The sequence below is a fragment of the Chrysemys picta genome, chromosome 1, assembly GCF_011386835.1.
Source record: "Chrysemys picta bellii isolate R12L10 chromosome 1, ASM1138683v2, whole genome shotgun sequence".
In the NCBI taxonomy this organism is placed as follows: Eukaryota; Metazoa; Chordata; order Testudines; family Emydidae; genus Chrysemys; species Chrysemys picta.
In genome coordinates this window covers 5,768,445-5,790,126 of record NC_088791.1, presented here as the reverse complement: position 1 = coordinate 5,790,126, position 21,682 = coordinate 5,768,445, and the positions used below count along the sequence as shown (strand labels likewise).

The 21,682-nt window shown below is 60.7% G+C and overlaps 1 protein-coding gene across 3 annotated transcripts in view; it reads right to left on the bottom strand.

Annotated features, from left to right (window-relative positions):
* The window catches only part of CCDC136 (coiled-coil domain containing 136), a 28,520-nt gene extending 7,374 nt beyond the window's left edge, over positions 1–21,146 (bottom strand). For 2 of the 3 annotated variants that reach the window (XM_065551851.1, XM_065551850.1), the window contains exons 1-3: positions 20,953–21,139; positions 16,967–17,170; positions 15,795–15,869 (exon numbers count right to left, since the gene is read on the bottom strand). In XM_065551851.1, the coding sequence (XP_065407923.1) occupies positions 15,795–15,869; positions 16,967–17,170; positions 20,953–20,989 (316 nt within the window). In that variant the 5' untranslated portion in view covers positions 20,990–21,139. Of the gene's footprint in view, positions 1–15,794; positions 15,870–16,966; positions 17,171–20,952 lie in introns of all 3 variants that reach the window. The other variant, XM_065551855.1, reaches the window with a different exon arrangement.
* Positions 21,147–21,682: the final 536 nt, after the last annotated feature.

Below are 21,682 nucleotides of genomic sequence, written 5' to 3'. Positions count from 1 at the left end.
GTCCAGCCCCAGGAACCGAATCCCTGGCCAACCCACCTGCCCCCTGCCGGGGCCTGCTCTGACCACCAGGCCAGAAACGGACAAGCAGGGAGGAGTGATGCCTTGGGAGCACACATGTGGGGAGGGATCCAGCAGTAAGTGAAGTGGGTGAAATGAGGAGCACAAGCTGGGGGGGGGGACCCCTGGGGACAGTGGGGGTGGGGAGGCAGTGGGGGAGCCCCTGGGGCAGCTGCAGGGGCGGAATGGATATGGGCCGGGCAGGCTGTGGAGGCAAAGTGCTGGGGGTGTGGAGCAGGGGGGGACCCATGGCGTGATAGTGGTGAGGGAACCATGGGGCACGTGTTTGGGAGTGGCGGGAGGGTGTGTGTAGGGGGGAAGAGAGCCGTGGCGGGTGCTGGGGGTGACGGTTTGGGGGGAGGGGGAAGTTGGGAGGGGCGACCCCTGGCAGGTGCAGGGTGGATCCCCTGGGAGCAGGGGTGACTGGGGGAGGTTGGGGTGGGGCTGGGTGGGGGCAGGGAGTACCCCCTGGAAGGTTGACCTTGGGGTTAGGGTCCTCTGAGTGAGTGGTCCCTGGGGGCCTCTGGTGGGTGGGGGGACCCTGGGTGAGGGTGCCAGGTGGGGGTCCCTGGGCAAGGGTTGTCAGGGAGGGTTCTCTCGTGGGGGGATTCCCGGGGCAGGGGTTGCTAGGCGGGAGAGTGCCAGGGAGGTGGTTACTGGGGTGGGAGGGTCCCTGGGAGGGGTGGTTGCTGGATGATTACTGGACGGGGGGGCTCCCTGGGAGGCAGATCCCCATGGGTTAGTTGCCAGGCAGGGGGTCCCTGGGGGGTAGGTCCTAAGGGGGGGCTGGTTGCTGGGTGCGGTGGTCCCCAAGGGGTGGTTGCTGTGCTATTGCCAGGTGGTACTGGGGGGTGGGGGGGCTGTTGCTAGGTGGGGCAGGCCCTGGCGACAGTTGCAGTGTGGTTGCCCAGGAGATCCCTGGAGGGACGGTTATTGGGCAGGGCCCTGGGGGCAGGGGTGATTGCAATGTGGGGTGGGCCCCAGGGGTGGTTGCCATGCAATTGCCAGGTGGGGTCCCCGGGGGCTGTTGCCTGATGGGGAGTTCCCAGATGGTGGTTGCCGGGCAGGGGGCAGTTGCTGGGCGGTGGGTCCCCAGGGCAGTTACCAGGTGGGGACTCTGCGGGGGGTGGTTGCTGAGGGGGTGGTCCCCCAGAGGGTGGTTGCCATGCAGGGGGTCTCTGGGGGGCAGTTGCCAGGTGGGGGCTCCCTGGGGGATGGTTGCCAGGCAGAGGGTCCCTGGGGGCAGTTGCCAGGTGGGAAGGACCCGCGGGGATGTTTGCCAAGCGGCGAGGACTTGGGGGGATTGCTGGTGGGGATCCCGAGGGGGAAGTTGCCAGGGGGGATTCCCAGGGGGTGATTGCCCGGGGGACCCTGGGGGGCGGTTGCTGGGGGGGGGTCCCCGGGGGCAGTTGCCGGGGGGATCCCCAGGGGGCAGTTGCCTGGAGGATCCCCAGAGGGTGGTTGCTGGGGGAGGTCCCCGGGTCGTTTGCTGAGGGGGATCCCCAGGGGGCGGTTGCCGGGGGGACCCTGGGGGTCGTTTGCTGGGGGGATCCCCAGGGGGCAGTTGCTGGGGGGGTGTCCCCGGGTCGGTTACTAGGGGATCCCCAGCGGATGGTTGCCAGGGGATTCCTAGGGGGCGGTTGCTGGGGGGATCCTCAGGGGTGGTTGCCGGGGAGTCCCCAGGGGGCGGTTGCTGGGGGGATCCTCAGGGGTGGTTGCCGGGGAGTCCCCAGGGGGCGGTTGCTGGGGGGGTCCCCGGGGCGGTTGCTGGGGGGATCCCCAGGGGGCAGTTGCCGGGGGGGTGTCCCCGGGTCGGTTACTAGGGGATCCCCAGCAGATGGTTGCCAGGGGATTCCTAGGGGGCGGTTGCTGGGGGGATCCTCAGGGGTAGTTGCCGGGGAGTCCCCAGGGGGCGGTTGCCGGGGGTCCCCGGGGGGTTGCCGGGGGTCCCCGGGGCGGCTGCACTCACTGCCCACGGAGGTGGAGGGCGTGAGCTCCATGGCTGCGTCCCCTGGCTCCAGGCCGGGCTGGCCCCTGCGCGCAGCCCGGGCGACCCCGTGCGGTTCCAGCTGCTCCGGCCCGGCCTGCGGCTCACGCCCTCTGCTGGCAGGGCCAGGCCCGGGGAGCGGCAGGGCCGGGGCCTTCTCCTCTGCCCCACCAGTGCACGCCCTGGCCTGGTGCCCTGGGCCCAGTGTGACACGGCCCCCATGGGCTACAGGCCCCAGCGCAGCACGGCCCCCATGGGCTACTGGCCCCAGTGCGGCATGGCCCCCTTGGGCTACAGGCCCCAGCGTGGCATGGCCCCCATGGGCTACAGGCCCCAGCGCGGCATGGCCCCCATGGGCTACAAGCCCCAGCGTGGCACTGCCCCCATGGGCTACAAGCCCCAGCGTGGCACTGCCCCCATGGGCTACAGGCCCCAGCGCGGCACGGCCCCCATGGGCTACAGGCCCCAGCGCGGCATGGCCCCCTTGGGCTACAGGCCCCAATGTGGCACGGCCCCCATGGGCTACAAGCCCCAGCGTGGCACTGCCCCCATGGGCTACAGGCCCCAGCGTGGCACGGCCCCCATGGGCTACAGGCCCCAGCGCGGCACGGCCCCTTGGGCTACAAGTTCCAGTGCGGCACGGCCCCCATGGGCTACAGGCCCCAGCGCGGCACGGCCCCCATGGGCTACAAGCCCCAGCGCGGCACGGCCCCCATGGGCTCCAGGCCCTGGCTGGTGCCCCGCGCAGCTTCTCATGGACTCTCAAGCCAGCAGGGACCATCTAGTCAGCCCCTCAACCCCCGCTCCTCACTGGGCTCCCCTGGGCTGTCACTGAGCTCCCCAAATCTTCATTCATCGGCTTCAAGCTACAGAGAATCCACCATTGACTGTCATTCACACCAGGCAGTGCCCTGTGCCCCATGCTGCATGGGGCCAGTTGTACAACACACACAGCCCACTGGCTGCTGGTGTCACATGGGGCAGGTCTGACCCCTGGAACCCTATAGGGTTTGGTTCCTGGCTCCCCACCCAGGGCAGCAGGGCATTGTCACTGGCAGGCCCCCAGGATGGGAGACAGGGGTTTGCTTAGATCATCAGAGCCCAAGTGTGCTCAGGTGAGAAGTTGGGTTGATAAAGACGGGATGCTGGCAGGTCACGTGCCAGCTCATGCCACGGTCCCCTTGTCTCAGCTGAACAGTGACAAGCTCGGTATTAGAACTGTAAGACTGTGTTGAGTGTTTAACCGTCAGGGCGGGTTGTGAGTTGCTGCCGACATTAATCCCACCTGTAACATCTGGGTCCCGTATTGTACAGCAATATTTGAGCAGTTGTGTTGTGAGCCTCGGTGACTGTAAATCAACAGCCGGGAGAGAGACATTAACTCGTGGGAAGGGCTGAGCTCCAGCAGAAGGTGTCACACCCTGCCCAGCAGGAAAGGTCCATCGATACCAGACAGACTGTTCTGGGATGGGAATTTCCCTACACACCATCAACAAGAGGACAAAAGTCTTTTGTTGTTCTGCTCTCCTCCCAGTGGAGAGGAGTCAGGCAAGTGGACTCCTCCCATCAGCTGAGTTTGCAGCTCAGAGCACATGGCAGGAAGGGGATAAAAACCCCAAGCCAAAAGGACCTAGGACTCTGGAGGGGACAAGGTGTTTGTAGGCATAAGCAAGAGATCCCCAGTGTTTAGCCTGGGTTAACCCTGAAGGACGTACAGAGCTTGCTTATTACAGAAACTTCTAGTACTTTGTGAAACTAACACTGGAACTCACTTAAAAAGAAGAACAGGAGTACTTGTGGCACCTTAGAGACTAACAAATTTATTAGAGCATAAGCTTTCGTGGACTACAGCCCAACTCACTTGTGTATCTATGGTTACCTGCTTTAACCTGATACATAACTCTCTGGTTTCCTTTTCCCATCTTCAGGTAGTTTATTATAAGATTGGCAACAAGTCTTGTCTTTGGTGTGAGATCTAACATGCAAATGACCTGGGGTAATTGACTAGTCCTTTGGGATTGGCAGTAACCTGAATATTGTTAGGTTTCAGGGTAGCAGCCGTGTTAGTCTGTATCCTCAAAAAGAACAGAAGTACTTGTGGCACCTTAGAGACTGTTTCACTCTATATGCAACCGAAGAAGTGGGTTGTAGCCCACGAAAGCTTATGCTCTAATAAATTTGTTAGTCTCTAAGGTGCCACAAGTACTCCTGTTCTTTCTGAATATTGCTCTGATTCTTGGTGCAGAAAGGCAGGCTCCCCTGGGTGGCGAGAGAGATCGGAGCACCCAAAGGGACTGTCTGGGACTCCTTGGTAAGGCTGAGGAGTTTACACTTTGATAATTGGCTGGTGAAATCGAAGTATAGAACTCGCAGCTAGTTTGGGGTTTGTGGGGTTTCTAAGAGTCCGCTCTGAGGTTGCCAAGTATCAGAGGGCAAAAAATAAACACTAGGGGTTTTTTACCCACGAAAGCTTATGCCCCAATAACTCTGTTAGTCTTTAAGGTGCCACCAGACTCCTCATTGGTTTTTTGCCCTGAGGTTGGGACCTGAGTCACTACAGGCAGCGTTACAAAAGGGAATCGTGTTGTCACGTCCTTAGACTTCTGTACGGCGTTTGACTTGGTACCCGTGATGAAGTGGGGTTTTATCCGTCTTGCTATGTTGCATGTGAGTCTGTGTGCGCCTTAGTTTCCCTGTGGACTGCACCAATACTTGGGTGTAATAGTGTAATATTTTGCTGAGGCCCTCAGGGCAGGTGTGGCTGCCCAGCTGTTTGCACCTATGTAACCTGAGACCCAGGAGGGGGGTGCGACCAGGTGACACCTTTGGCCTGAGAAGGAGGAGGGGCATGACGGGGTGTTGGAGGTCAGGTCGGGTGGCTGGAGGTTGGCAGTCTGTGTTGGGGGACTGGAAGAGGGGGAATCCAGGGCGTCTGGCCCAAGATTCCCAAGATGGACTTGGCTGAAAGTCACTGATGTCTGTAATAGCAAGCTCTGTTCTACACGGTGGTCCTGATGACGAATAAACCTTCTGTTTTACGCTGGCTGAGAGTCACGTCTGACTGCGGAGTTTGGGGGCAGGGCCTCTGGCTGCCCCAGGATCCCGCCCAGGCAGACTCGCTGGGGGAAGCGCACGGAGGGGCAGAGGATGCTGAATGCTCCGAGGTCAGACCCAGGAAGGTGGAAGTTGTGGAGCCAGTCTGCTCCGAGAGAGGAGGCTCCCCGGAGTCCTGCCTGGCTTCGTAGGGAGCAGTTCCAGAGCATCGCCCGGGGACTCCATGACAGTACCTCAGGCCATTTTGATTAAGATACAACAGTGATATAAAATTAACCCAGCACATGTTCAATGGCTTAAAAGCCAGCTCACTGATAGGACTGAAAACATAACTGTAAAAGGGGACTCCTGGTTGAGTGGGTGTGTTTCTAGTGGGGTCCCGCAGGGATCAGTTCTGGGCCATTTCGCTTTTTTATCAGTGCCTTGGAAGAAAACCTGAACTCGTCACTGGTACAGTTTGCGGGTGACACAAAGCCGGGGAGAGCAGTACATGAATAAGAGGACAGGTCACTGATTCAGCGCGATCTGGATTGCTTGGTAGGCTGGGCACATAACAATATGCGTTTTAATACGGCCGAATGTAAAGTCACACATCGAGGAACGAACAATACAGGCCAGATTTTCAGGACAGGGGTGGGAGTGGGACCAAATGGGAATTGTCTGTCATAGTTTTATGACCCTTTGTGACAGGTTGTACCAACCCCACACAGGAGAGGCGAGGGTTAACGGACTGCTCTGGGCCCAGGAGGCCATGCCCCTGTGGAGGGAGCATTCAAAAGGGAGCACGAGGCTCACAGGAGGAGAGCAGCTGGGAAGCTCCAAGCCACCAGGTCACGCCTCTGAGCCGCGCCGCAGGAGGCCAGTCAGCCGCAGGAACCAAAGGGGACGACCTGCTGTGGCCAGCGGAGGAGACTCCAGAGACTAATCAGAGGGAACTCGAGAGGGACCCCACAGCCCACGCCAAGACGCCACCGGAGGGACTGGAATGAAGGTAGGAAGCGACTCAGGGAACGCGCTTGTGGGTGTTGGGACCTGAATCCTGTGGCAGGATCTACTGTTTCAAAGGGCCCTGGATTGGAACCCTGTGGAGTAGGGTGAGTCCAGATGCTCCTACTTTCCCCCACCACTAGGCGACACTACCCCCTGAACTACAGCCACTCGCAAAGAGGCCTGTAGACTCTCACCGTGACATGGCACACTCCAGAGTGTTGCCATTAGGCGGCGCTGTCAGCCCAGAGCACTCAACTAACCCCTATGCGTGCCTCAGTTTCCCATCTATGCTGCATGGTTACCCAGTGTGGGGAAAGGGACTGTTTGCTCTCAGGGCAGGCTGGATGACCTAGGCATGCATGTCGCCCAGCTCTCTGAGCTGGGATGGGCCATTAAAAAGGGCTGGCCGAGGCCACCTCATATCAACGGAGGATCTGAGAGGACAATGGCCCAGACATGGACACCTGGCAGCCAGTGCCCCAGAGGTCCGTCAATCCTTGTGGAGTGGCCAAGTCTCTCCCAGCAGGCTGTCCCTGAGCGGAGCTCCCGGTGTGAAACAGAACGGCTGGAGCCCCACAGCTTGTCTAGGAGGCGGTGAGGCTGCGTGGCCAACGCTGGAGAAAGAGTGAGACCCCCTTGGCGGGCTGGCCCACCGGAAGGGCTCCTCCTAGAGACCGTTCCAAAGCTGGGGGCGAAGCCCTGACCCTGGGGCTCTGTGACAGGGCGATTCTATCCTGGGAAACGGAGACTCTGAAAAAGACTGGGGGGGGCGTCACGGAGACCCTCAGCTGAACACGAGCTCCCACGAGCTGTGGCCCAAAGGGCTAATGCGCTGCCTGGCTACGGAAGCAGGGGCCTCTCAAGTAGCAGGCAGGTTCTACGACCTCTGTCTTGGGCACCGGTGCGACCGCTGCTGGGCTTCTGTGTCTGGTTCTGGAGCCCGCAGTTCAAGGAGGATGTTGGTAAACTGGAGAGGGGCCAGCGAAGATCCACCAGAAGGATGAAGCAGGCTTCCAATGCCAGCCTCCAGGAGCTCCAGCTATCCAAAGCGAAGGGGTGACGTGATCACAGCCCGGGAGTACCCACACGGATAACAGAGGCTCTTCTGCCAAGCAGACAAAGGTCTAACAAGCTGCAGTGGCTGGAAGCTGACTCTAGCCCAATTCAGGCTGGGAAGAAAGCGTCATTTTGAACAATGAGGGTAATTGACCTTTGGACCAATTCACCAGGGTCGTGGTGGATTCTCCATCGCTGACCGTTTCTATAGCCAGATTGCATGTTTTTCCCAAAGATCTCCCTTCTCCCTCTGGCCAGGGTCACACAGGAGATCAGACCAGATCATCACATTGCTCCCTATGTCCTTATGATTTAGTCATGGAGGTTGCGGAAGTCACGGAATCCATGACTTCCAGCGACCTCCGTGAGTTCAGCCTGCGGCGGTCAGGAGCTGCAGGGTCCCCCACCGCCCGCGGGAGCAGGGAGCTGCAGGGTACCCCCACCGCCTCTGGTGCCCCCAAAGCTCCAAGATGCTGCGGGTGGTGGGGGACCCCCAAGCTCCTGGCCGCCGTGGCTGCAGGGGAACCCCCGAGCTCCCCACCACCGCAGGCCCTTGGAGCTGTGGGTGGTGGGGGTACCCAGCAGCGCCTGGCTGACACAGGAGGTGGGGGCACCCCCAGCTCCCGGCCCCCACAGGCAGCGGGGGGACCCCCGGAGCTGCGGGTGGCAGGGGTACCCCACAGCCCCCAACTGCTGCAGGCGGTGTGGGCTCCCGCAGATCCCCATTTTGTCACAGATATTTTTAGTAAAAGTCACGGGCAGGTCACGGCTTGCATGAATTTTTCTTTTTTGTCTGTGACCTGCCCGTGACTTTTACTAAAAATATCCATGACAAAATCTTAGCCTTACTTATGATCTACAAATCTCTGCCCCGTAGGGCCCGGGTGAGGTGTCAGAGTGGGGAGGGGGCTATTGTGCGCAGAGAAGCTTTTCGGTTAAGGTTGTAACGATTCTACCCCCAGGCAGGGCTTCGGCACACTTGGAAGCAGTGGGGATAACTGCTCCAAAAGCCCCACCTGCGGGGAGCAAAAGAAGAATCCCTGTCAGTTGCTAGCAGTATAGGGCCTATGAAACACACCTGAGCAGTTCTGATTCCACCTGGGGGAGCACAGAGGCTACGTGTGATCTCTACAGTGCTTAGCTCTGGTGGGAAACCAGCACTTCACCAGCAGAGGCGCTGCAGGCCGAGAAGGTTTGAGTTGCTCTGAGGAGGCAGCGCCTGGAGCACTGTTCTCCGGGCTGTGTGGGGTGACCACCGGCCCCTTATTTCATGGGACTGTCCCCAATTAGTTACGTTCAAAGCTGACTCCAAAGACTTCCAAAGGGATCTCATAGAACTGGCAGATAAAATTAACTGCTGATAAACGCAAAGTGATGCACATTGGAAAACATAACCCTGACTACACAGAACAAGAGGGTCGAAATGAGCTGTTACCACTCGAGAGCGAGCTCTCGGAGTCACCGTGGAGAGTTCTGTGAAAACAGCCACTCCATGGGCAGCGGCCGGCAGAACAGCGAACAGAGTGTTAGGAACCATTAGGAAAGGGACAAACAACAGAAAATACCGTAATCCACTGTATAAATCCCTGGCACACCCACACCTTGAATAGCGCGAGCAGCTCTGGGTGCCCTGTCGCCGAAAAGATCCATTAGAATTGGACGGGGTACAGAGAGGGCAACACAAATCATTAGGGGTCTGGAACAACTTCCAGGTGAGGAGAGATTAAGAAGCCTGGGGCTGTCTGGCTTGGGGAAGAGACGACGGAGGGGGGATGTGACAGAGGCCGTGACGGCTGGAAGAGGGCAGTGGAAGGCAGGAGTATTAGCCTGAGAATGATAAAGGCCCTTTTCCCTACAAGCTGAGAAGGGGTCACCTCAGGTCAATTAGGGACCCAGAGACCAATTAAGGGCTGCCTGCGACCTTTGCGGCCCCCGCCCCCTCCAAAGGAGAGTAGGAGAGTTATTCCCCTTTGGTTTGTAGTGGAACTTGTTTCTTTTTTTCCTTCAGTTGGCGGAGGAACACTGCGTGGGCCTGCCTGAAAAATACTGGGAAATACGCCTCCCCTTGTCAAGTGGGAGAGTCAACACCGTCCAGAGAGGGGCTGACTTCCTCCTGGCCCCCCACCACCCGAGGGGGGAGCGCTGAGCCTACTGTGGTGGGGGGAGGTGCCTTGCCACAAGGGCTATAAAATCACGACTGGTGTGGAGAAAGTGAGTAGGGAAGTGTTATTTACCCCTTCCCATAACACACGAACCAGGAGTCCCCCAATGAAATTAATAGGCAGCAGGTTTAAAACACACCTAAGGAAGTATTTCTTCACACAACGCACAGTCAACCTGTGGAACTCCTTGCCAGGGGATGTTGTGAAGGCCAAAAGTATAACAGGGTTCAAAAAGAACCAGACAAGTTCCTGTAGGACAGGTACATCAATGGCTATTAGCCAGGATGGGCAGGGATGCAATCCCATGTTCTGGGCGTTCCTAAGCCTCTGTTCACTAGAAGCTGGGACTGGACGACAGGTGGAGGCGTGGATCACTCAATAATTGCCCTGTTCTGTTCATTCCCTCTGGGACACCTGGCATTGGCCACTGTCGGAAGACAGGACACTGGGCTAGGTAGACCATTGGGCTGACCCACCATGGCCATTCTTATGTTCTTGATCTGTCCCTTAGCGCGACTGTCCCTTATTTTCGGCTGCACTGAAAGGTGTTCAAACGGAACCGAAGGAGCCTTTCAAACATGACATTGAAGCTCCCGAGAACTGTGTGGTCTCCTTGAGGGTGGCAGACACGTACACGCCCTGCTAAGGGAGCTGGTGTTCCCCTGAAACGTCCCTTCCAAGAACGCGCTGTCCCTTGCTTTTCACATGGCTTTTCCTTTATTTCCGTCCCGCGAAGGGGATCGCCCCAGCCAGCGCTGCGCCCAGCAAGGACAGACAGGGACAAAGCACAGGGGGCTGGGAGACCAGGCGGTCCCACGAGAACAGCTCTGACCACATTTGGCTGGGCTAAGCCATGCCTCGGGGGAGGCAGAGGGAGCAGCGGGGCAGGGGCGAGGGGGTGTGACTCGGAGTGAAGGAAAAGGGAAGTAGAGGGTCAGGAAATCGCTCTCTTTCTCTGCATAATGCAGCCGCTGGCGTGGTGCACAAGCGCCCTCCGGAGAACTACTGAGCTGGCCCGGGGTGCTGGGAGCCCCCTTGCTGGGAAGACCCAACCGCACACAGCACGAGCAGCAAACACACCGGAGAGAATAATTCTGCACTGGCCGAGGGCTGGGCTGCGGGGACCCACCAGGCCAGGGGAGGCCTGGCTCACCAGGATTTCAAATCAGACGGGCTCTGAACGCCCAGCGCCCTGCGCTCCGCCCGGTCCCGCAACAGTCAGACAATTCCTGACGCTGAAAAGCGACAGCGAGGTTCCCCCTGGCAGGGAATCGATTTTCCCTGCAGCCAGGGGAGCATGGGACCTGTCGGGGGTGGGAGGGTCAAACTGATCAGAATAAAAAGGTGCCAGTGAGTGATCAAGCAGGTCCCCCACATACCACGTCACCAACCGTTTTAGGAGCGTCCTCCACCCCGCCTATTTGTCCTAGTGTGTAACGTAGGAACAGCCAGACCGGACGCAAGCCAACGAACGTCCCTCGAGCCCAGCGTCCTGTCACTGGCAGTGCTTCAGAGGAAGGTGTGAGAACCCCACAGTAGCAGACGTGGAATAATCGGCCTCCCACTTTAGGGGTCTACTAGTCAGAGACCAGTTCAGGCCCTGAACCAGATGCTCTGCTAGCCCTGCCGAAATGTCTGTTGTCATTAATAACGCTGCAGAGTTTTGTTATCCACAGCCATGGCCAATCCCTTGCTGAAGCTTGGATGAGTTCTTGGCCTCAACAACTTCCTGTGGCAGGGAGTTCCACGGTCCAAACCACAACCAGCTGAGTGCGTGGTCCTGGGGCGAGCAGAGCTGTTTTGTGATTGAATTCAAGGGAAACATTCCCCAGAAAGAGAGAAAAAACCAAACCAAAACAAGGTTCATGCTTTTTTTAAAAATGAGCTGGGGAGGAGGGGGAAGGGGAGGAATAAAGCCGAAAATACAATAAATCAAAGGAAGTGGAAGATCCGAAAGGGGAAACGTTCTTCTTATGCAGACAGAGGGTCCCCCGTGCTACCTTTTACAGATGGGAAACTGAGGCACAGGGTAGCTCAAGTGATTTGCCCAAGGTCACACAGGGAATCTGTAGCAGAGCTGACTACAGAACCGAGATCTCTGTGCTGGCCCCACTCCCAGGGCCATCATGGCTCTGTCTCGGCTGAATGCGTCGCAGGGCTGGGGCTGTGCTCAAAGCAGGGAGCTGTAGAGTAAAGGGTCTTTGTAGCACCTTGAGGGACCATTGTGATCACCTCGTCTGACCGCCCAGGAGCGGCACCAGGGTTTTTAGCACCCTAGGAGGGGGTCCTTCCGCACTCCCGGTCTTCGAGGCACTTCGATGGTGGGCCCCGGAGCGAGTGAAGGACCTGCCGCAGAATTGCCGCCGAAGACCCGGAGCGTGGAAGGACCCCCTCCGCCGAATTACCGCCCCCCCCAAATCCTGGTGCGATGGCAACCGCCTAGGTCGCCGAAATGGAAGCGCCGGCCCTATGACCGCCCCTATAACAAAGGCCAGAGAACGGCCCTCAAGTAAAGCCTGGAGCAGAGCTTTTAGAAAAACATCCCGTCCTGATTGAAAAATGGTCAGTGAAGGAAAATCCACCACGACCCTTAGTAACCCAGCCCAATGGTTAATTGCAGACACTGGTCGAAATGCCCACGCCTTAGTTCTAGTCTGAATTTGTCGAGCTTCACCTTCCAGCCACTGGGTCGCAGGACACATTTCTCTGCAAGGCTGACAAGCCTGCTAGCAGATACCTGTTCCCCCGGTAGGTACTTACCGACTGAGATCACTTTGTGGAGCTCCTTGAGTCTGTCACTATCACAGACCAGAAGAAGAGCTCTGGGTAGGGCGACCAGATGGCAAGCGTGAAAAACTGGAGCACTTTTCTTTGGCAGGGGTCTAGCTGTGTATATAAGACAAAGCCCCTAATATGAGGATGGTCCCAATAATCCCAGGATGTCTGGTTACCCTAGCTCTGTGTGGTACAAAAGCTCGTCTCTTTGGCCAACAGAAGTAGGTCCGATACAAGATAATACCTTGCCCACCTTGTCCCCTCTATCTCCCTAGGGCATGTTTTCTAATCCAGGGGCTCTCAACCCTTCCAGACGACTGGACCCCTTTCAGGAGTCAGACGTGTCTTGTGTACCCCAAGTTTCACCTCCCTTAAAAACGACTTGCTTACAAAATCGGACATAAAACTACAAATGTGACCCAGCACCCCAGTCCTGACAAATTGCCGACTTTCTCATTTCATCTGGGTGAAATTTGAGTTTGTACTGACTTCGCTAGTGCTTTTTACGTAGCCTGTTGTAAAACTAGGCCAGTATCTAGATGAGTTGATGTACCCCCGGAAGACCTCTGTGTGCCCCCAGGGGTACATAAGAACATAAGAATGGCCCTGTGATGAAGTGGGAATGTTCTTAATGTTTTCTCCAAATACTGTGTGTGTGCCTCAGTTTCCCCATGCCGTTCTTAAGTATCCAGGTGGTGGGATAAGGGGGTGTGATTGTTTCAGAGCCCTAGGCAGGTGTGATGCTGTCTGCACAGAGAATGAGCCCTGCCTCCTGGCAACTGATGGCCTGGGCCCCTCCCCTGCAAAGGTGCCAACTGAAGGTGTTGGAGAACAAAGAGATCAGGTGACCTCCTGGCCCGGGAAAGAGACAAAGGCCAGAGGAGGGGCTGGAGGGGAGGGGGGGGGGTCAGTTGAGATCTGGCTGGGGAAATGGAGGGAGGCCCAGAACCGGGGTCTGGGCTCCCTACCCCCCCCCCCCCCCCAAGATGGACCTAACTGAGGGGTCGTTCTCTGTACCTACAAGCTCTGTTTTAGACTCTGTTCTGTCGTCTAATAAACCTTCTGTGTTCCCGGCTGGCTGAGAGTCACGTCTGACTGCGGAGTTGGGGGGCAGGACCTCTGGCTGCCCCAGGACCCCGCCCGGGCGGACTCGCTGGGGGAAGTGCACGGAGGGGCAGAGGATGCTGAATGCTCCAAGGTCAGACCCACGAAGGTGGAAGTTGTGGAGCCAGTCTGCTCCGAGAGAGGAGACTCCCCAGAGTCCTGCCTGGCTTCGTAGGGAGCAGTTCCAGAGCATCGCCCGGGGACTCCCTGACAGGCCCTACTGGGTCAGACCAAAGGTCCATCTAACCCAGTAGCCTGTCTTCCGACAGGGGCCAATGCCAGGTGCCCCAGAGGGAATGAACAGAACAGGGAATCATCAAGTGATCCATCCCCCGTCGTCCATTCCCAGCTTCTGGCAAACAATAACCCCAGTTGAGAACTGCTCCTCCGATCCTTTATCGTTCTCCTGCTGCTTCGCTGGCCCCTCTCCAACTTCTCAATATCCTCTTGAATTGAAGACTCCAGAGCAGGACCCAGGATTCCAGCCGTGGCCGCACCAGTGCCGAACTCAGACGTAATTTATCCTCCCTGCGCCTACTTCTGCATCCAAGGATCGCACGAGCCCTTCTGGACACAGCCTCACCCCGTACCAGGGCGACTTGCCCCTTACGGGCGGGCGGATCTGGGGCTAGCTGAACTACTGAGGCACCCCTGGGCTGGATCGGGTGATTCCTATGAAGGGCAGTAGGTGGCTGGAGCGCAGGGCAGGAAGAAGATGGGTAGAAGACCCTGACACCGGGGGGTTGGACCCCTAGGCCAGGAATCTGGCTCCAGCCAAAGCAGGAGGGCCTGGGGCAGGGTGAATTGGAGACTGCCGGGCGTGGGCACGCTCCAGCCGAAAGGCCTGAGCTCTGGGGTTCCCCTCGTGAGGCTGCAGGCAGGGAAAGCGTGGGAGGACCCGAGGGGAGGCTCACACCAGGGGGGCCGTCCTGGGACTCTGCAGTTCCTTCCAGAGCAAAGGGCTGGGGGGTGTGCGAGGCAGTTCCTGGTGGAGTTTGGAAGGAACTAACAGGGCACTGCAGAGCCACCCCTGGCCATGAGGGGGGGCCCTGGACGCAGAGGACCCCACTTCGGCTGTATTGAAATGCACTTGTGCCCAGTAACCCAGCTTGCTCCGTGTCTCTGGCCTGTCCTCTTCGCCCCCCTGCTCCCCTGTCTCTGGGCCCTCTGCAAGCTGCCAGGGAGGAGTGACTGTTTCCTCCCGGGTCATTAATGAACTAGCACAGGGCCAGGAGCCCACTGGAAACACCCCGTCACCGCTGGCTCCCTGTTTACACCGACAGCGGGCGACCCGAGTCACGGGGGACGGGGATCATTTGTTTTCTTCCGTTAGTGGCCCAGACAAGCTTCTGTGCTCCCCTGAGCGCCTCCTGAGGTCTGGGGAAGGGAACCAGAGCCTCCCAGCGAAATACTGGGCCAAGCTGGGCCAGGCCGTCCCGGGCGTGAGCCCCGTCTGCCTGATCTGGCCCACCTTGTATTTCGCTCGCCTGCTCTGGTTCCCTTCCCCGCCCTAGAGAAGAGCTCGGGGAAGCCCGAAGCTTGTCCACGTCAGCAGGGCTCCGCTAAAAGACATTCCCTTCCCCCCCTTGTCTCTCGAATACCCTGGCACCAACGTGGCTACCCCATGGCGAGCAGGGCGAGCCCTAGCACTTAGCCAGTTTTTAATCCATGTAAGCCACCAGCACAGATCAGAGCAGCCCCAAGGCCTGCCCCAAGTGATAACCAGCAGTCTGGGCCCCCACAAGCCCGAGGAAGGCCCCACAGACCTGCCGTAGGGGGTGGGGTAGAGCTGGATGCATGGGGTATTGCCCTTTGCGCCGAACTAGCCAGTATACAGCCCCCTGAGTTTCTGGGGCACCGGTCTCCTATCTTACGAGCGCTTTGTTTAGAGCAGCAGCAGATGGCTCAGCCGTGCCTCCCCTGAGGCCTCTGAGCTGACACCCCTAGGGGGCGCTGCGTGTGCCTGGGAGCAGGGGCCATCGGGGAGCCCGGGGCGTGGCCCCAGAGTAGGGAAAGGCCCCGTTTCTCGCACTGGCTCGTGACCGACAGTCTCCAAACACTTTGGAGGCCAGTGGCAGCTGCGTGATGGGGAACTGGCAAGCAGCCCTGCCTGTCCACACTGCCCCACGGGTTAAATGATCCTGAAAGAGAACCGCAAAACCAACTGGTCACCCAGCCAAGCAGTGATGGGCGGCCACTGCTGGGCCGGGGCCTGGCAGCTGGTCAAAGGCACACAGCAACGCTGCCTAGCCGTTCAGGACAGGAAGCGACGGGGAATCTTGTTTCAAGGGGATGGAAGGAGCGAGAATGGAATTGCCTGAGTTGGAATTTGGCCAAGACATTGGGATTAACTGTCTGTCGAATGAGCCCATCGCCAGCCACGGCACCGTCTAATTTCCAGGCGAGTCAGAACACTATGGAAGGCAAGACATGTGAAAGGCCATTCGCTCAGGGAAGGCCCCAGTGTAAATATCCAGGTTTGGGAACAAGCGCACCACGGCATGCCAGTAAAGTGACCAGGAAGCAAAGGAAACTGTTTTATCCCCAGCACGGGCAATAATTAGCCTGTGGAACTCACTGCTGGGCGGGGGGGGGGGGGGGGGGGTTACCTTGAAGCCTCTGGATCTGTTTGGTGAAGATCTCAGCCTGCCGGGCGCTGGCCAGTCGCTCGTCCTCCAACAAGCCTGCAGCAGAGAGGGCGAGGTCAGCAGAGAGCACGCGGAGGCCCTGCTCCTGCACCCGCCCTGCCATGCTGATCAGAGGGACGGGGCCCCCAGGGCCTCAGCTGGGCCACGGTGCACAGGGAGGGACGTCCCTGGGGGACATGAGTCCAGCTGAGCACTCCACAGGGGAGAGGGAGAATCACCCCCAGCCACCCTGCGAGCGAGCGTCTGGAGAGAGGCAGAAGGGACATGGGAAGGACAAGGACAGCTGGATCTCTGGGCCCCTTGCTGGAGGGGCTGGGAGCCCTGCGTGGACCCCAGCCCGCCCAAGGGAATGGGAAAGCACATGGCACTGAGGGGCCGTGCATAGGAACCTGTGCAAGCACAAGCCCCCCGTGCCCCACAGTGCTCACGAGAGATCACAAGACCCCCTGGCGCCCCATGCATGGGGACTTGAGAGAACATGACAGAGAGCTGGTGAGGCCACACCTGGAGTATTGCATCCAGTTTTGGGCCCCCCACTACAAGAAGGATGTGGACAAATTGGAGAGAGTCCAGCGGAGGGCAACAAAAATGATTAGGGGGCTGGGGCACATGACTTACGAGGAGAGGCTGAGGGAACTGGGCTTGTTTAGTCTGCAGAAGAGAAGAATGAGGGGGGATTTGATAGCTGCTTTCAACTACCTGAAGGGGGTTTCAAAGAGGATGGAGCTCGGCTGTTCTCAGTGGTGGCAGACGACAGAACAAGGAGTAATGGTCTCAAGTTGCAGTGGGGGAGGTCCAGGTTGGATATTAGGAAACACTATTTCACTAGGAGGGTGGTGAAGCACTGGAATGGGTTCCCTAGGGAGGTGGTGGAATCTCCATCCTTAGAGGTTTTCAAGGTCAGGCTTGACAAAGCCCTGGCTGGGATGATTTAGTTGGGGTTGGTGCTGCTTTGAGCAGGGGGTTGGACTAGACGACCTCCTAAGGTCTATATGATTCTGTGAACATGCACCGTGCCACGGCCCGTGCCAGGAGTTCACGAGAGCTGACGCCCTGTGCACACAAGTCACCTTCCTGTGCTCTCCTGCTCACACGACTCCGCGTGGCCCCGAGCCAGCGCGTGCCGCCCTTACCCTGTAGCTCCAGCGAATCGTCCTCGTGCTTCACTGCCAGCTCCCGCGCCTCCTCCAGCTCCTCCAGGAGCTGCAACAACTGGGCCCTCAGGTCTTCCATCTCCTGGTCCGTCAGGTCCAGCTCTTTCTCGTCCTCTTCCATGGAGCCCAGGTTCCCCACATCCTCCTCCTCTTCTTCCTCCGGGTCCGGGGCATCCACGTCACCTGGCAAGGAACGCTGCATGAGCCACCTGCCGCTGGCCTCCAGCCCCTCGCAATGCACTCGCTGCTTGTCCCCCGGGCCACGGCTTGCACCAGTGCCCTCTGCACCAGGGAGCCAGGCCCCCCCCGGCCATGCCAGCCTGAGCCCTCGGCAGAGACAAACCTCTGAGTCGTTGCAGTGCGGAGGGGCAAAGGTCACCCTGGCCCGGCTGGAGAAGCAGCTTCCGCCACGCCGCACGTGACCCACTGACTCCACCTGATGGTAGCGGGTGGAACTGGGCCCACAGGCAGCCACACGGATGAAGAGGGGGGGTGGCTACCTCCTGAGGTCCATCCAGAGCTGACCCCAGTCCTGGGTGCCCCACCCAGCTCTGCCCCCCAGGTCCATCCTGCACCCCTCCTACCGCCGTTACTGCAGCCCTGGGCTGAGCCAACACCCAGAGCCGGGCTGGGCAGAGCCGGGCAGTGGTAGCAAGGCTCTCACAGACACATGCAGCCAGCTCCCCCAACAGAGCTCACCCTTCGAGATGCCCACCTGGCCTGGCAGCGGGGCCCACCGGGGGACACCGAGCTCCCCACACCCATGGGCCAGGACACCCCTCTGGGGGCATGAAGCAGGTGTGCCCTCACCATGCCCACTCCACACGTTCAGGCAGCCTCCCCCACACTCTCAATCAGACCCAGCCCGACAGGGGCACCGTGAGGGGGCAGGTCTCCGGGATGGTTCATTCAGCCTCTCGCCCCCCACTAGCCTATTGGCTATTTTTAACACTGATCTATTTTTTGCACTGGGCCCCCGCTGTCAATTACGCTCCTGTTCCCATGACAACCGAGGGGAACCCAGAGACATCAGCTGCCAGAACCTGTGGGAATTTCACCTTTGCCACCTACTGGCTGGGCCCCTGGGGGCAGCTTGGACCCCCCCCCCCCCCCGGGAGTGTGCTCAGGGGAGGGGTAGGGGGTTGGGATGCCCAACAAGTCGACATTTCCCCCACCACCACCCTCCAGCTCTGCCAGCACCCCTCACTCCTGACCCATAGCCCCGGGCTCCCCCCACCAGCTCTGCCAATGCACCTCAGTCCTGATCTGCAGCCCCCCCTGCTATGCCCCTCTTGGCCAGGCCCTTCAAGGGCTGCACAGGCTGCAAACTGCTGCCCTGTGCATGGAAGGGAGAGCGTGGCTGGAGCAGGGGAAGAGACGAGAGTGAATCGAGGGGGGGGAGCTGACAGTGAAAGTCGCAGAAGGAGGGGAGATGAGGCAGGTGCACGCAGGGCCCAGCCTGGGCGACGAAGTGCCACCTGCCTGTGCCTGCAGACAGCTCGGCGCGATGGGCACCGCCACCAGCCCACCCCAGGGGCACTGACTCTGAAACCTACTGATGGCAGGTACCCAAGCAACCCGCTGGTGCGCTCAGGCCCAAGTGGGAGGAGCTTGCATCTTGGGCGGAGCTTGGGAGAGTCCATCCCCTTGTTCTTTTCCAAGCTGACCCTTGGTGCAGAGCTGCTGCCCAGCAAGGGGGAAGTGATGGCAGGAAATCAGCCCGGGTCCGGCCCCGCACAGCCCCTGCCCCAGTGGGAATGGGCAGCCCAGAGAGCCCATGCTGACCCTAGCCAGGATGCTGCACTCAAAGGGCAACTCCCCCCACACCCCCATCACACCCCTATCCGCTGCTGGGCTGTGACAGCACATCTGAGGTGTGAGCTCAGGGACTGCTCCCTGGCACCCCCAATCTGCCCCCCAACACACATGTGCTCTGGGGTTCTGCCCCCAGCTCTGGGAGGGGAGTGGGGTCTGGTGGGTAGAGCAGGGGGCTGAGAGCCAGGACTCCTGGGTTCCAATCCTGTCACCGATGCTTTTCCCTGAGTTCGCAGGGGCAGGGGATTCTGAGGCTGAATGTCTGTAATGCGCCTTCATGTGCTCAGATGCCATGGCAGGACAGAGCACCATGGTGCCATCGCCTCTACTCACAGACTGGGGGCAGTCTATTTTCCAGGGCTCTGATCACCTACTGGGCAGGGGCCCCTCCATGCCCCACACACAGACCCATTCCAGCATCTCCTCTCCCTCCACGTAGCCCTGGTCACCCTAGGGAGGGTGGAGGCTGCAGGGCTGGGACATTCGGCCCCCCAGACCCAGAGATAGCGCCTCGTCTGTGACCACAAGTTAATTACATAACTGGGTCACGTGCCATTCCGGGGGGGGAGAGGGGAGGGAACACAGCCAATGTGCGTTGAGCTCCCAGGGATGGAGGGGAGTCGCCCGGCACAGAGCCCGGCTGCAGGAGCCCCATCATACCGCCCCGCTGTAGTCAAGGGGCACCAGGCCTCCATTCTAGGGAGTCAGGACTAGAACCCGAGTCCCTTTGCAACAAACAGCTGGGCTGCTCCCACCGGAGCTAAAGGAGCGCTCCCTCGGCAAATGCGAGCAGTGAGCCCTTATCCCCTTGCAGGGTGACATGCACAGATGTGCCCCCAGGGGAGCTGCACAGCCCTCCCCCGACACTGCCAAGCCACGGTGCCCCTAAATGCCCATCACCATGCCGGCAGGGCAGTCCCATCCAGACAGAGCGTTGTGCTAGGCACCTCGGCCCCCAGTGCCAGCCAGACACCCCCAGGTCACCGCAGCCCGGCCCCCAATCCCAGCCAGGCACCCCCAGGTCACCGCAGCCCGGCCCCCAATCCCAGCCAGGCACCCCCAGGTCACCGCAGCCCGGCCCCCAGTGCCAGCCAGGCACCCCCAGGTCACCGCAGCCCGGCCCCCAATCCCAGCCAGGCACCCCCAGGTCACTGCAGCCCAGCCCCCAATCCCAGCCAGACACCCCCCAGGTCACCGCAGCCCGGCCCCCAATCCCAGCCAGGCACCCACAGGTTACCGCACCCCAGCCCCCCAGTGCCAGCCAGGCACCCCCAGGTCACCGCAGCCCGGCTCCCGGTCCTAGCCAGGCAGCTCACTCCCATCCCATCCCCTCCCTGCACGGTGGGGCACTGTGAGGTGGAGGGCCCAGCACGGGAGGCAGCCCAGCAGCAGAGGGATGAAGTGATGGGGGGGGGGGGGTGGAGAAATGCGGGAGGGGGGAGATGGAGAGATGCGGGAGCGGTGGAGGGATGCGGGGGGGAGGGTCCGGCGGAGGGATGGAGAGATGGGGGGGCTGAAGGGTCCGGCGGGGGGGGGGGGCGGAGAGATGCGGGAGAAGTGGAGGGTCCGGCGGGGGGGGGGCGGAGAAATGCGGGAGAAGTGGAGGGTCCGGCGGGGGAGAGGGGGGGCGGAGAGATGCGGGAGAAGTGGAGGGCCAAGCGGGGGGGGGGGTAGCCCAGCAGCGGAGAGATGGAGAGATTGGGGGGGTGAAGGTCCGGCGGGGGAGGGGGGGGATGGAGAGATGCGGGAGAAGTGGCGGGGCAGGCGGGGAGGGTCCGGCGGGGGGGCAGCCCAGCAGCGGAGGGATGGAGACATGCGGCAGGGGGTCCGGCGGAGAGATGGAGAGATGGGGGGGGGGGTGAAGGTCCGGCGGGGGGGGATGGAGAGATGCGGGAGAAGTGGAGGGCCAGGCGGGGGGGGGGGGGGGTAGCCCAGCAGCGGAGGGATGGAGTGATGGGGGGGTGGAGAGATGGGGGGGGTGGAGAGATGCGGGGGTGAAGGGTCCGGCGGGGGGGGGTGGAGAGATGGGGGGTGAAGGGTCCGGCGGGGGGGGGGGGGGTGGAGAGATGGGGGGAGGGGTGAAGGTCCGGCGGGGGGGTGGAGAGATGGGGGGGAATGGAAAGATGGGGGGGGGCTGCAGCCCCACTGACCTGCACGCTCCTGCCTCCGGCCCGGCTGCTGCGCCATGGCCGCTCCCCGAGCCGCTGTGCGGACGCGGAGCCGGGGCGGGGTGGGGGGAGCCGGGGGCGGAGCAGGGTCCCCCCCCCCGCCTGGGGGCGGGGCTCCAGCCGGGCCCCCGCGGAGCCGCTGCAGGAGGAACCCGGGGACAGGACGCTGCGCCCCCCCCCCCGACACCCAGCCGGGGCTGAGCCCCCCCGGGCCGAGCCGAGCTGAGCCGGGCTGCTCCGCTCCAGCTCGGGGGGGGGAACTCAGCCCCCCCCCCGGGGGCCTTTAACTCTTCGCCGGCTGGGCCCTGCCCTCGCACACAGGCTGGGGCTGGGGGCTTTGGTCTGCAATGACCAGGAATGGGCGGGACGGCGGGTCCCTGCCCCCTTAGCTGCTCTGGGGCACTGGGGTCAGACTGGCTGCCAGGGGAGAGCGCCCCCCCCCCCCGCTGAGCCCCTGCGCTGCCCCCCCCCCCCCCCCCCCGCTGAGCCCCTAGCGCCACACCGGTGTCAACACGGAATGAGCGGGGAGGCCACATCGGGGTTGCACAACTGTATGGCAGGCCAGGTAGGGAAGGCTGTGCCCCCCCCCAAACAGCCTGCCCCCCCCCGCCCCCAGCCAACCCCTCCCACTTCCCGCCCCCTGACTGCCCCCCTCAGAACCCCCAACCCATCCACCCCCCCTTCTCCTTGTCCCCTGACCGCCCCCTATCCA